The 14,285-nt window shown below is 39.1% G+C and overlaps 2 protein-coding genes across 3 annotated transcripts; both read right to left on the reverse strand.

The window, feature by feature from the left end:
* On the reverse strand, positions 381-4,666 carry LOC8057691 (helicase sen1). Its single transcript, XM_021462558.1, has 7 exons — positions 4,443-4,666; positions 3,536-4,123; positions 2,042-3,199; positions 1,637-1,964; positions 1,242-1,497; positions 910-1,126; positions 381-766 (listed from the first exon to the last, which is right to left on the reverse strand). The coding sequence occupies exons 2-7, from the start codon at positions 3,980-3,982 to the stop codon at positions 740-742; spliced, it is 2,433 nt and encodes an 810-aa protein (XP_021318233.1). The 5' UTR covers positions 3,983-4,123; positions 4,443-4,666; the 3' UTR covers positions 381-739.
* On the reverse strand, positions 8,006-13,773 carry LOC8057692 (uncharacterized ATP-dependent helicase C29A10.10c). Of its 2 annotated transcripts, none has more exons than XM_021462958.1 (8): positions 13,565-13,773; positions 13,193-13,470; positions 12,177-12,731; positions 10,766-11,866; positions 10,319-10,646; positions 8,995-9,244; positions 8,663-8,879; positions 8,006-8,481 (listed from the first exon to the last, which is right to left on the reverse strand). In XM_021462958.1, the coding sequence occupies exons 2-8, from the start codon at positions 13,340-13,342 to the stop codon at positions 8,170-8,172; spliced, it is 2,913 nt and encodes a 970-aa protein (XP_021318633.1). In that variant the 5' UTR covers positions 13,343-13,470; positions 13,565-13,773; the 3' UTR covers positions 8,006-8,169. The 2 variants fall into 2 exon arrangements, with proteins under 2 accessions (XP_021318633.1, XP_021318634.1); XM_021462959.1 differs by having other exon boundaries at positions 8,039-8,481; positions 13,193-13,459.

The following is a 14,285-nucleotide window of genomic DNA, read 5'->3' on the forward strand; positions in this document are numbered from 1 at the left end:
TGGTATGTTGGAGCTTGGGGTAATCCTAGGATTACCGGCTCCAAAGTTGTTCTACAACTCTTATTCTCTACTTAATGAAATACATGCCACGCATGTTCTCGAAAAAAAAGAGAAATGAAATTGACAAAAGTCACTGGGTCAGGCCAAGTCGTCGTTGACAGTCTACCAGCAGAGTCTTCTTAGTGGCTAAGTTATCACACTACTATCAAATTGAGTCAAGGACTAAAAGTAGAATTCCAAAAATGCAACGTACGATAAAAAGATGCGAGTAGAATCTAGATCGAATCTTTTTTAGCTTTGCGTCTGTAGTTCGGTGAATTTTAAAAGGAGATTACGAGCAGTTGCACAGCCATAAGGATAAGATTACCATGGCAACTACATCCCTGCACTGCACATGTTATCTAGACTTGTCATTACTACCATTCACGAAGAAACATAGCGGATTCTATTGCAACCCAGCCCAACTAAATTACTGTGCGATGTTAAGATTACCATCAGGATCCAACCAAGTAACCTGGTCATACAGTACCATACCATACCATACCATACCATACCATACCATACAATTACATTGACTATGATAAAGACCGACAGTCTATTAAGGGTTTGGACAAACATGCTCATCAAGCTCCAACAAAGTATTGTGCTTCCCACACATCATAAATGAAAATTCATCTTAGTCCGTATAACAAATCCAAGTAGCATGCAGAAGATATTGCACCTTGGAGCTCCAGATCTCTCATGGACGGTATTTTAGCCTGGTTTTCTGCAAATTATAAACCAAAAAAATATTAATGTCTCATGTTCTTTGTAAAAAAATAATTAAAAAAACAATTTCTGGTGGCCAAATTCGTCATCTTTAGTTTTAATCTCACTGCAAGACTGAGATTTGAGGGCAATTTGAAATACCTGGAACCTCGGCCTACTTATATGCATTGATTCCATATTCACTGAATTCTCAGCATCATCGAGCTCAATAACAGCTTTGGCTACTGCATTTGACAAATCTTTGTCATCATTGACGTCAAAGAAGAGTCCTCGATCACGCGCATTCTTGATCATCTTCTGCCAAACAGTATTGTTGCTGGACAAAGTTGTCCCGTTACCCACTATCCATAAGCAATGCCTGCGTAAAAGGAAGAAACTAATGATATGTTTTCTCATTGTGCATGCATTCTCCAGAGTCCAGTTTTAAGCCACAAAATAACAGGACTAGCACCAAATATATGCAATAAACTTACTTTGCCCTTGTCAGAGCCACGTTAGTCCTCTGTAAGTTTGTGAGAAAGCCAACTGCACCAGCTCCATTGCTCCTTACTGTTGATATGATAATGATATCTTCCTCTGCACCTTGGAAACCATCCACAGATTTTACATTCACAGAGAAACCATTATACATAGTATATGATTTTCCAAGCTTTTCCTGGATAGCTCTAACTTGAGCATTGTATGGGGATACAACACCAACAGACACCTTGCTTCCTTTGGAAACTGCCTCTGCAAATAATTGAGAGGGGGGTAGCATTAGATACAGTTAAGCATAACCTATCATTTATTCAGACTTCAGATTTAGTGTGCATCAAAGAAAATAGTAATTTCTGTAGTAAATAACACTGTTCAGTGTGGCAAACCTAACCTTTGAACAATCTTTGCACCATCCGCACAACTGCAGCAACTTCTATTGTGTTTTTCAGGCTTCGACCATGCTTCTCAGTTGTTTCATGTCCACCTTCTACATTGATAAATGAATATGGTCCAAACAAATTTCCACTTAGAAACCTCTTGTTATAGTCCTTATGACTGACATTGGGGCCATCAGATACCTTCCCATCGTAAAATGTAGCAACTGGAAAATTGCTTATATCAGGATGCATCCGGTACTGTACATTAAGAAGGTGCTTACTGAAGCCCAAAGAACTTAGCCTCTGAAAAACACTTCTCCCGAAGCTAGCACTTTCAGATATCTACAAAATAATAGCATTATAAGTCAAATGCAGCAGTGCCAATCAGAAAATACGAATAATTTTTTGAAGGAGCTTACAGTGCTTTTCACAAAGGCGGGAAGTTGGTATTCATCCCCAATCAGAAGTGCTTGCCTTATGCCAGGTAGCTGCAAAGGGATTAAGGTCTCACACTCTTTGAGCTGTGCAGCCTCATCGACAATCAGCAGCTCCAGAGAATTTGTGTCACCCATAGGGACATTGTACAACCTGAACGAGCTTGAAACAGTACAGAGAATGCATTTAGCTCTTAGCAGTAGGTATTGCTGAACAGCTCTTGTATTATAACAATTCGGAAGCTCCAAATTTGTGCGGAGATAACTTAATTCTTGCACACACAAAGATCTTGCCAGCCTAAACTTCAATTTCTTGCATGAAGTATTCTGTATGCAGGCTAGTTGCTCAGGCCAGAGCAAAGGGTCCCCATTGTCTTCTATCTTTATTTCCAGTAGTTCATCTGACCATATATCATGGCCATCATCCTTATCATCATTTATCAAATCATGGATAATATTGATCAATTCAAGCACCTCCGACATACATTGAAAGCTCCGTCCTGTTTCTGCATTTCTAGGATGATCATTGTACAGTATCTCAATGCAACCACGTAACTTCCTAGAATGTTTGTTGTACTCATCCTTCAAATATTGGCTTAGAGTTTTACCCTCACTGTACAACTGGTACATGGTCACCTGATTCTCAATAAGATCTATAAGTGAGCACAGGCAATGCCTCCAGCCTGAGTTCGGCACAAAACACGGCAATAAGCGCTCAGCACGAGAGTCAAGAAATACTGATGAAAGATCACTTTCGTCATCCACCTTCATATTATTTCTGTTTCCAAACAGAATAATGTCGTTTAGGAAGCAGAGGCTGCCATCAGCAGATTTGCCAACAAGCTTGACAATTCGAGCCGCAACCTCCAGCACAGCGGTATTGGTAGGTGCACAGGCAAGTGTCTTTCGGTCCTTTATCAGCATCGCCCACAAGATAGTGCTGATAGTTTTTGTTTTACCAGTCCCAGGGGGGCCCCATAATAGCTTTATGGAAGAAGAGTGGTCATCCATGGATGAGACACAGTCTGCTACTGCATTTAGTTGTGAATCATTGAGATTGAACTTCTCAAGGCCAAGGCCATCAGTTGATCTATGGGCAACTTGAGATAACTGGGAGCATGAGGAGCTACCATCTTCCACTGCCTTCATGGATAAATAGTCAAAACAAGTCAGCTGTCTTGATGACTATTTTATACATACTATCGTATTATAATAAATAACATAAGGAGGTTGTCCCATGTCAGATACACAGTACAATTGTGGGTACTAACAGTTTTTGTATGATGGAAATACTAGCAAAAGTATATAATGCTGAGCAAAATCCATCTTGGAAATGCCGACAGGCATGATAATCTAAGAAAAGCATTTTTTTTATGTTCTAATTTCCAAACTATCATACAAAAACTGTTACAACAGAAAACAAGATGCAAAATAAGACAAAGACATATGACTTATTTTGCATGTGATTGACATACATACCTTTGGGTTGTATTGCCACACCTTATCGACAAGCTCAGTACTCTTTTTGTTCCGAAGCCCAAGAGAATTAGCGTCATTTTCTACCAGATGAAGGCATTTCCACATACGATTGTATGTCGTCATATTCATAATATACACAGCAAACAGTGGTCCTTTAGGAGTTTTCATTTCCGCATCTACCTCAATGGGAGTGGCAGATGACAATTGAACAATGCAACAATTAAGCGGGAAATCATCTTCTTCTCCACTTTTGAGAACCAAACCTAACACATATGATGACTTGTTCTGTGTCAGATCAGACACATGCTTTGGTTTTTGTGGGGACAGGACTATTATATCACATTCTGTGGGTTCATATGTCTCCCTTGACTTCTCATCCTTCACGGGCTCTGCAATCTGAAAACTGAATACTGGATTCTCAAATTTTTTGCCATCAAGCTTCTCCATCTTGATTATTTGTGTAAAGTTTGCCTGTGCATAACCATCCAGTGATGAGAAAATATCAGCATGTACTTCTTCAATCAGTGGGCCAGCAAATGAATCCAGATAACTTTCAAATGACACAAATGTGTCTGGTATCCGCTTGACCTGCAAAAAGTAAGTGTTAAGCAAACCCAGCCCAACACCAGGTGTGAAGTGAGCAATACAAGCAAACTCAGCAATCTTTAGAGAATGCGATAATTAACAAAGTCTAGATGGAACACTAATTGATCGGTTGAATAATAGATGAAATACTTTAGTAATGTCTATGATTGATCGCAAACTCGTGCAATTTAGAGTGCAACAAGACAGATTATACGGTAATTAATCACACGACACATGATGAGAAGCAAAAGGGTCATGAAGATTCTATCCGAAGCTGATCCTATTTAGGTAAACCCAGTAATCCACAATGCAATAAACCCACTTGGATGGAATGAGCAGCAGCAACGGTGAGGGCCAACTCCAACGCCGGCCTTCCTGCCTCTGGGAAAACACTGGGGCGGCGTGGCCTCTGTTGTGGGTATAGCCACGCACGCTGTCATCTGCCGGACACATCGATGGGTTGGACCTCCGCCCTCCGGTCGCCGACTGGACAGCCGCCAGCAGCGGCGGAGCAGGACTCGATGTGGAAAGTGCAGAGGATTGAGGAGGTCGTGACGTCGAGATGGGCCTTAGTCCTGGCCCGTTTGTAGGGCTCGATTGGTTGGGCCATAACTACTCCTTTTCGTTCCAAATTATAACATTTCAAAAATCTTGTAGAGTCAAAAACATTTTCAAGTTTGACCAAAAATATAGAGAGAAATATAAAGATTTATGTCATAAAATAGGAACACTATGAAAATATAACTAACAAAGAATCTAATGATACTTGGTTGGCACCAAAAATGTTATTATTTTGTTACATAAATTTGATCAAACTTAAAAAACTTTGACTCTCCAAGATTTTGGAAATGACTTATAATTTGAGACGGAGGGAGTAGTAAAAAAAGTATTTCCACTCCAAGAAAGGTATTTGTTTTTTAATAAAGGATAGTTTATATTCGATTTCATCTATCAACAAATAGAATCAGGCTAATTATTATAAAGTTTATCCGTAGGCCAGCACACAAACTAAAGAAAGCTCCTAAAATAAAACCAAAACGGCCAGAAGAACACAAGAAAAAGTCAGCTGACTAAGAAGACACAATAAATTTAGTTGACAACTATCCATTAGAACTGAAGAAAGTAAAAAAGTATTTGTTTTTTATAAAATATAAATAATCTTCCTAAAAAAGTAAAAAAGTATTTATTTTTTATAAAATCTTTTGAATTTGTACAAGTAATTAATTTGGCTTTCTCATCAGGGAGGGCCACAGAAGAAAACCACAAAAGGATCAATTTGGTTTGTTGTACAGAAGGATCTTGACGGGAAACTAATGCGTCGACACACCGCGTTATACCATCCGCTTGAAGAACATGATTTTACCTTTTAATAAAAAAAAGTGAAGAACATGAAAGCAACCAGGTGGAACAAAAAAAACACTTTTTTTCTCGTGACCTTTATTGAGCTGTAAAAATCACTAGTAGATCGATCGAACACATATTACCTGATGCCTGAGTAGGTCCCTGTTGAAGATATCCTGAATGGACCAGGAGAACACCTTCTTCTCCAGAGAGCTAGGAGCAAACCGGTCCTTGTTCAAGGCCCAGTAGCTCGCCACGGCTTCCATCTTGTCCACCACTCTGATCACCCTGTACTTGTCCCTGTCACTGCTCACACTGCTCTCTTCCTTGTCCCTCAGGCGGTTCATCTTCCTTCACTGTTCAGGGAGGCAGACAGGCAGCTGAACAGTCCAAATGGCCAGCCACTCTACGGACGCGCTTTTGTAGCCCCGCGTGCACGCGGCTTTCCGCATCGTCGTGAGCATATGCATGCGGCTCTTGGCATTCTTGAGCCACATTGATTGTCCTGGAGGAGAGCTGGGCCGTTGGATGGATTCTCGCATTCTTGGGCCGCATTGATTGTCCTGCACCGTAAGCGCTAGTATTATTGGCATTCACAATGCAAGAGTCTAAGAAAATTAATAACATATTATTTATATTATTTTACTGATGTGGTAGCATATTTATTGAAGAAAAAAGTAGAAAAAATAAGACTACAAGTCTTATTTCGACTCTAAGTCCACATTGTTCGAGGTAATAAATAACTTTAGACTTTATGATAGAGTCTGCATTGTGAGTGCCCTTAATGATTGTTGTCATCATGAGTTTAATAAGAGCAAGTTCAATACTCTTTCCATTCTAAACTATAAGTCATTCTAAAAATCTTGAAGAGTCAAAGTAATTAAAGTTTGACCAAATTTATATGATAAAATAATAAATATTATGATACCAACTAAGTATCATTAGATTCTTCCTTAATTATATTTTTATAGTATTCTCACTTTATGTTACAAATCTTAGTATTTCTTTCTATAACTTTGGTCAAACTTGAAAATACTTTGACTCTTCAAAATTCTTGGAATGATTTATAATTTAAAATGGAGGGAGTAGTTGAGATAAGTGTTTGGCTATAAGACAAGTCCTACTAGCCAAACCATACAACAACTTGTCTACAAAAAATTTAATATCTAATTTTTAGCACTTAAATGGTCCCACCATTCATCTATTTCATGCTCTCTTTCCTACCCTCCCTCTCACACGCGCTAATCAGGCAGCAGTTTTTTTGCATGGGAATATGTGATCAGCTAGTCACCTTCTGCAGCGCCAAGCAGTCTCGCGCCATGTTTTCTGTCTCCTTCGGATTGGCAAAACTGCTGACACGCTTGGCTATACGACTGCTCTAAGAGTACTCGAAACTACGATTTTTATAGATATAGAAACTAATTCCAATAGATAGTTTCTATAAAATATTTTTATATTCAATTATATTCATTTTCTCTCTATTCTTAGCCAATCATATCATTTCATGTCTTGGATTTTATGTAGACATGGTTTCTAAGGGCACTCCCAATGCAAGACTCTATCACAGAATCCAAGACAATTAATTACATATTATTTATGATATTTTGCTGATGTGGCGCCGTATTTATTGAAGAAAGAGGTAGAAAAAATAAGACTCCAAGTCTTATTTAGGGCACTCACAATGCAGACTCTATCATGGAGTCTAAAGTTATTTATTACCTCGAACAATGTGTACTTAGAGTCTAAATAAGACTTGGAGTCTTATTTTTTCTACCTCTTTCTTCAATAAATATGCTGCCATATCAGCAAAATACCATAAATATTATGTAATTAATTGTCTTGGACTCTGTGATAGAGTCTTGCATTGTGAGTGCCCTAACTTAGACCCAGTTTCTATGATTTTTACTCTCTCTCTTCCATAACTACATTACCACATCAGCAAAATGCTTAGGTGACACTGCAATTAATGTCTATAGAAACCACAATGGTTTCTGCATTGGGAGTGCCCTAATAACCAATTATAAGGTTTTCTTACAGCCTTCTCTCGGCCCAATTATATAATAGTTAGTTCTTTTTTAACACATGGTTTACATATCTCTTTCATAAAATTCTTTAGTTCTTGTGCTTAAGTTAGTTGTAAGCTTGTAGTCCGCTTTTCCTCTCTCTCTTCTCTTATCTCTTCAACTCAGTATTTAGCCAATTTATAGCCTCTTACTATACTTACTCTTAATAAGGATATAAACCTGCAAAACTGTTTTGGAAGCGAATACGAGCCCTATACCGTCCTCAATGTGGACGGCGGCCAGCAAGTCCAAATACACCACTCAAGGCATGTTTGGATCCTATACGAACCAAACCATCAAGTTGTTGCACCAAGTTAGGCTCATTGCAAGATGTTGGACCAATCGGCACCTATTTACATAGTTGTTGTGTTATATATGATGTATGAAATTTAGTCTTCATACACATTTTGACCACATAGTGAATAATTGCGCCACAGTTTTTTTCCATTGTGTGTTTCAAAAACAGTCAAACAAGAATGCATGTACTAGTAGCCTTTTTTTCTCAGCAGTCAAGGACGCTAAAAAAGGCCCACCTTAGCATTTTCATTTATTCAGAACCATATTACAAATTCAAACAACCGACCATGTTACTGAGAAACTTACCATGGTACAAATTTAGTAGCAAAAAGACACGGTGATAAAGGATTAAGGTCGGAAAAAATGCACACACCGTGTAACTAGATTACACAACATGGCGCGAGGAATGGCGAGGATAGGGATCCCATCAACGGCATCCTCTTTATCTGGAATAACGGGCATAGCAATGATATCCTTATCATCCTCTTTATTTGGAATGGTGGGTATAACAGTTATATCCTCAACATCCTCTTTTTTACTGCTTTGACGCTGTAATTCAGAAAGAAGAACGATGTCACTTGAAGGGCTCCCAGCGTAATGTGAAACACTCGTCGAAGAAGTGCCCTGTTCATTCAGGTCACTTGAGGATTGCATTTCGACCTGAATGAAAATCAAATTTATGAGTTATTGAAATGTAAGGTAAGCACAATATTGATGCATCTTTCTCGCTAAAATATAAGGTAAGCACAATAATGATGCATCAAATTAGAAAGCGGTCATAGCAAATTAAATAGAAAAAAAACTAATTCTGATAATAAGCAGCAGTGAAAAGAGAGAATACCCAAACCCTGCAGTTTTCGGAACTTGAGATATCTATGTCCTTTTTAACATTAACTCTGTTGAGATCCCTCCTTTGCTTAGCAATCACGCGAGAGATAGCAGTGTCGCTACTGGCATTGAAGAAACACTGCCGATCCTTTGCATCACGAACCAGATCAGCCCAAATAGATCCACTGCTTGATAAAGTCGTTGCATTTCCTAGGATCCAAAGGCAATGTCTGTAATAAAGTATTATTCAAACGTAAGTTATGTGCCGTGAAGATCAAAGAAAGATAAGATTGAGCATGGAACAAGAAACTCCACGTTAATAGTCAGTAATACGGAAGAAGATACCTTGCTCGTGTCAAACACACATTTGCCCGCTGTGTGTTTGAAAGAAAACCTACCATTCCACCCGAGTTTGACCTCACAGTTGATAAAATGATGATGTCTTCTTCACCACCTTGAAAGCCATCAACGGAATTAATTTTTACTTGTAATGGGCCGAACTTTATTTTCCCTATTTTTCCTTCGATTGCTACAACTTGAGCAGTGTATGGGCATATGACACCAACTGTAACTTTCTTTTGAGTTTTAAAGCAAGCTGGCAAAAGGAGAGATATTAGGAGCATGCACACTGATATATATCGTATAAAGAAATTATGAAAGAAGTAAGTTCCTATGTCAATGGATGTATGTTAGACATTTTATAGCATTATTAATTATAATAACCCAGAAGAGGCAAAGTAAATTAGGTGGCAGAATATCCTATTTGCTTTTTATTTTGTTGCTCCTACAACCCTTCAAAACTCCAATTTCAAGTAGATTACAACTATAGATAGCTCCACCGTAATAATATAAAAAGCTTAAATACAAATTGGAGTAAACATGCTAGGTATATAATAGAGATGTACTACTCCCTCCATCTCAAATTACAAGTCACTCCAACTCTCGTGGAGAGTCAAAATTTTTTTAAATTTGATCAAATTTATATAATAAAATAATAAAATTTATGATATGAAATAAATATCATTAGATTCTTTATTAATTATATTTTCATAATATACCTATTTGATGTTGTAAACCATTTTAATTTTCTCTATAATTTTAGTCAAACTTGAGATGTTTTGACTTTTCAAAAAAGTTAGAATGACCCATACTTTGGAATGGAGGGAGTATATATTAAGTTATTACTATCTCTATCTACTCTAAGCTTCACTAGGGCTGAAAAGCGAACTAGAAATGCAATTGCATAGCCCGCATGGTTAGTATTCCCCCGTCCTAAAATACAAGGTAGCCAATCAGACTATTTTGCTTAACTTTCTTGCAAGGTATATTTTAAAAATGCATGGCATGTATGTTATTGATTTCAGCTACCAATTATATGTGCCATTTTGGAAAAGACAGTGTTTAAAAGACATGCATGGATTTATACATGGATGGAATTTAAAGAACAAGTACGTATGGACGGCATTAAGCAATCTGAAATACCTTATAATCTAGGATAAATTTTAAACCTTCGATATGGAGTAGCATGTAGGTCATAAAAACATATGAAAACCAATCCATGTTCCTCGGTACAAGCAAAATAAGCTAGAAGATATTTTTCTTTTTAAAAAGAACATAATTTGAAATGTCATGTGCATAACTAAATAACTTGTGAACAGAGAGCACGTGCCTCTTCGGAGACGATACAATATTTCTTCAATGACAGCAACTTCAACAAAGTTTCTTTTGCTATGACCAAGTTCATCACGTTCCTCCCTTCCATCTCCAATATTTACAAAGGAGTAAGGACCAAACATAGAACTTGGAAGATACATCCTTTCGTGTTCTTTTTCCATGACACTAGGGGCATCTGAGATCCTCCCTTCATAAAAGTTACTGTTCGGGAAAATACTAATGGATGGATGCATTCTGTATTGCATATTAAGTAGATGCTTTTCATGCCCAAGTGAACTCAACCTTTCGAAAAGGCTTCTTCCAAATAATGCATCCGTGCAAACCTAAAATGAACTCGGAAATTAAATGGCACAATATAAATGTTAACAGACAAATGGGAAATCCTATGGTTACCAGATCAATAGCTGTGATAAAAGCATGAAAAAGTACATCAAGAACCAACCTTGCTTTTGACTGTTGCTGGTAATTGGCACTCATCACCAATTAGAACAGCATGCTTTAAGGTCCACAAGCGCAAAGGGATCAGTGTTTCACATTCTTTCAACTGGGCAGCCTCATCAACCACAAGCAACTCAAGCTTTTTGTTAGTAATTACTTTTGTGGAAGTTGATACAGTACAAAAAATTATGGAAGCACTTTCAATGCAGAAATCACGAATGGTACGCTTTGAGGATATAAGAGGAAGTTTCAAGCAACTTAACAGAGTGTTTAGTTTCTCAAGGCATTTTATCCTCATTTTGCCAAGAGTGATTACACTCGAGTTTGTATGATCAGGTTCGTCATTAATGTACAAGAAAACTTCCTTAATTGCATCTCCAATATATTTCCACTGAAACATGCGGTTGAACTCTTCAAGCATTTCAAGAAGTGAAAGGATATTGTTGTAATTCACTTCGAGAATACTAGATTTCGGGACATGTAACAATAATTCTTTGAAACATCTTCTCAGGTCCACATAAATACTGGCAAATCTTTTTCTGCTGTAAGAGAAAAAAGGTGTATCACCTTCCTGATTGTCTTCTAGATGTTGGAGGTATTGTGAGTAACCATTCTCAAAAAATTCAGACAGGGAAGATAGGTGATGTTTCCATCCAGTCAATGGTGCAAAGCAGCCAAGAAGCTTCCTTACACGGTCATGTAAATATATCTCTTTGAGGTCACCATCAACGCACATGCGCTGTTTGTTACCAATCAATAGAACATCTCCCAAGCACCTTGTATCAACAGAATGCTCTTGGATCACCTTCAAGAAACGTGAAGCAACTTGTTTAATGGCAAGGTTTGTTGGTGCACATACGAGTGTACCGTGTTTCATTTCTCTCATTAACCAAAGTAGCACACTGATTGTTTTTGTCTTTCCTGTGCCAGGAGGACCCCAGATAAGGGTAAACGTGCTGCTCTTGCAATGCATTTTGGAAATAGAATTCAGGACAGCATCATTCTGAGAAGTGTTAAGGTCCATTGTAGACAACTTGGTCCATATCTCCACGCTGTCAATTGAACCAGCATCCTCTGTGCTTTTCTTCTGACAAGTATCTGGAACCTGTGGGGATCAGATGATGGAACTAATCAAATTACCCATGTCATTATAGCCACTGGAAATCTTTTAGTAACCACTCGTATTATGATGTGAATATAGCTGGATTTAATGTCCATTAAAAGTAGATTTTTTTTTCTTCTTTCCATGATCAAATATTATAACAATAAAAAGGAAACATATATATATATATATATATAGTAAGCTCAACACTAGTTTCTCAGTTCTTTGATCTCTGTGCTATGCAAGTCTATCATCCTACAGACAAGATATCATAACGAATTCTTCATGTAAGTAGGATGAAGGGTAAACCTACCGGCTGATATTGTACCATCTTCTGTATAAGGCCTTGGTTTCTTCGTACAGCTGCTTCATAGTCAAGGCAACGCCAAATTCGGATGTATGTCACAATGTTGAGGAGACAAGCAGCAAAAAGTGAGGTACTTTTACCATCTTGACATCCGCCATCAGCAGCATCGATTTTGCCTGACGCTATGATCGTGTACTTAGCCGGTGGTGAGTCGTCATCTTCATCCCCTCCATCTGTGACAAAGGCAACTCGGTATGGCCTTCCGTTGCGAGTAATATCAGAAATATGGCCCGGCTTCGCATCGGACAAGACAATTATATCACCAACACTTGGAGCATAACATTCAGGGTGATTACATGGCTTAGCAGCCTGGCAATCAGAAGCCACAGAAATTTCGTATCTGTCTTTCTTTTCTTCAATCTGTGATATCCTGACAGAAGGCACGGTTGATAGGGATTCCAAGCTGGACGACATCTCAGCTCTCAGCTCCTCCAGCAATGGAGAGGTGTAGCATTCTAGGTAGCTCTTGAGGTGAGGGAATGTGGACGGTATCTTCTTCACCTGCATTCGAAGCCTCACCGTGTTAAGCAACCAGCTGCAAATCATACTTAGAAATAGAACAGCTCTTTGTTGGACTCAACAACTGAAATACCATGTTAAAGAATCGTGCTGTAAGGGAAACATCAGCGAAGATTAGTTGGTTCCTTGTAGAACTGGCATCATATCTTTTACCCCCACAAGATCAAACTATCTCGCGTTTCTAGAAATTTGAACTGGTGTCCTAGCGTTGAGAGCAATTTGAACTGGTGAACAATCAAAGTATTCATTTTAATTTTAACCGAAACGATCATAGTCAAATTCCACAGCCAACACTCAAGGTATCTCCTAGTCTAATACTGAAGTGATGACCTTACGAGAACAACACGCAGACGCAGGCCTTGATGCCTACCACTACCAGCAAAGAACTAAAGAAGCAAATCAAGTGTGTGTGTGTGTGTGTGACGAGTCGCACTCGCACCAACCTTGTCCTTGAAGAGGTCCTCGTTCATGACATCCTTGAGGTTCCAGGACAGCACCACATCGACGAGGTTCGGCCACTCCTCTCCGGCGTCCTTCCTCTGGAACATGCGGCCGCCACCGCGGCCGCCGCTGCCCCGTCCTCGTCCGATCATCTCTGAGGCGCGGCGCCGTCGCAACGGCAGCGTAGAAGCAGCCTAGCTTGCCAAAATGCCAAGCGCGCAAGAATGTGGCGGCCACGGACCAGCACGCCTGCCCGCACACCGCGCGGCCTTGATGATTACTAGTCAAAAGAGAAGAGTGAGCTAGCTAGGTCGGGTAGAAAAAGCAGGGGCCAGGATTGGGCAAATAAAAACCAAAGTGATCGTAACCTTTACCTGCTCTCGTACTAACAAATCCCAATGACCATGCCGGGCAATATACACATGGTCAAGTCTTGTTCCTCGCTTGCTATGCCGACAAGCCTTTTGCTTGCTATATATCAGTAGCTCGGATAGTCCAAGAGGTTCGAAGGGAACTAAACTGACACCACCCAAGTCACCGCATTCGACGCAATAATTAACACAGCAAACACGGGCCAAAAACCAAATAACGATTAAATATTAGACGAAAACAACAAAAAGTTTGCGGAGTCTCCGGGGTCAAGCTAAGTCGTCGTATAGAATCTGCCAGCAGTGTGTCTTCTTAGTGGTTAAGTTATCATGATGCTGTCAAGGACTAAAAGTTGCTTTGAAAAAATTAAATGCAACGTACAAGAAAAAGATGGCAAGTGGAACCTAGATCCGATCTCTTTAGCTTCTTTTCCTCCTGTCATTTTCTTATCAATATGTGACTCTTAAAAGGAGACTAGGCATTGACGCCCCTGCACGCAAGATGATAGCCTTGTCGATATGATGCTCGTATTTCATGAAGAAACACCACTGATCCTTCCTATTGCAAACTAGATCTGCCCAGATAGAAGCACTGCTTCATAAGGTTGTTGCATTTTCCAGTTGAGTAAATGGTTATGTCTTCCTCACAACCTTGAAAGCCATCGACAGAATTGGCTTTTACCAGCACTGTGCCAAACTTCATTTTCACCAGTTTTTTTTAAAAATT

This window comes from Sorghum bicolor, chromosome 6, assembly GCF_000003195.3.
Source record: "Sorghum bicolor cultivar BTx623 chromosome 6, Sorghum_bicolor_NCBIv3, whole genome shotgun sequence".
Taxonomy (NCBI): Eukaryota; Viridiplantae; Streptophyta; class Magnoliopsida; order Poales; family Poaceae; genus Sorghum; species Sorghum bicolor.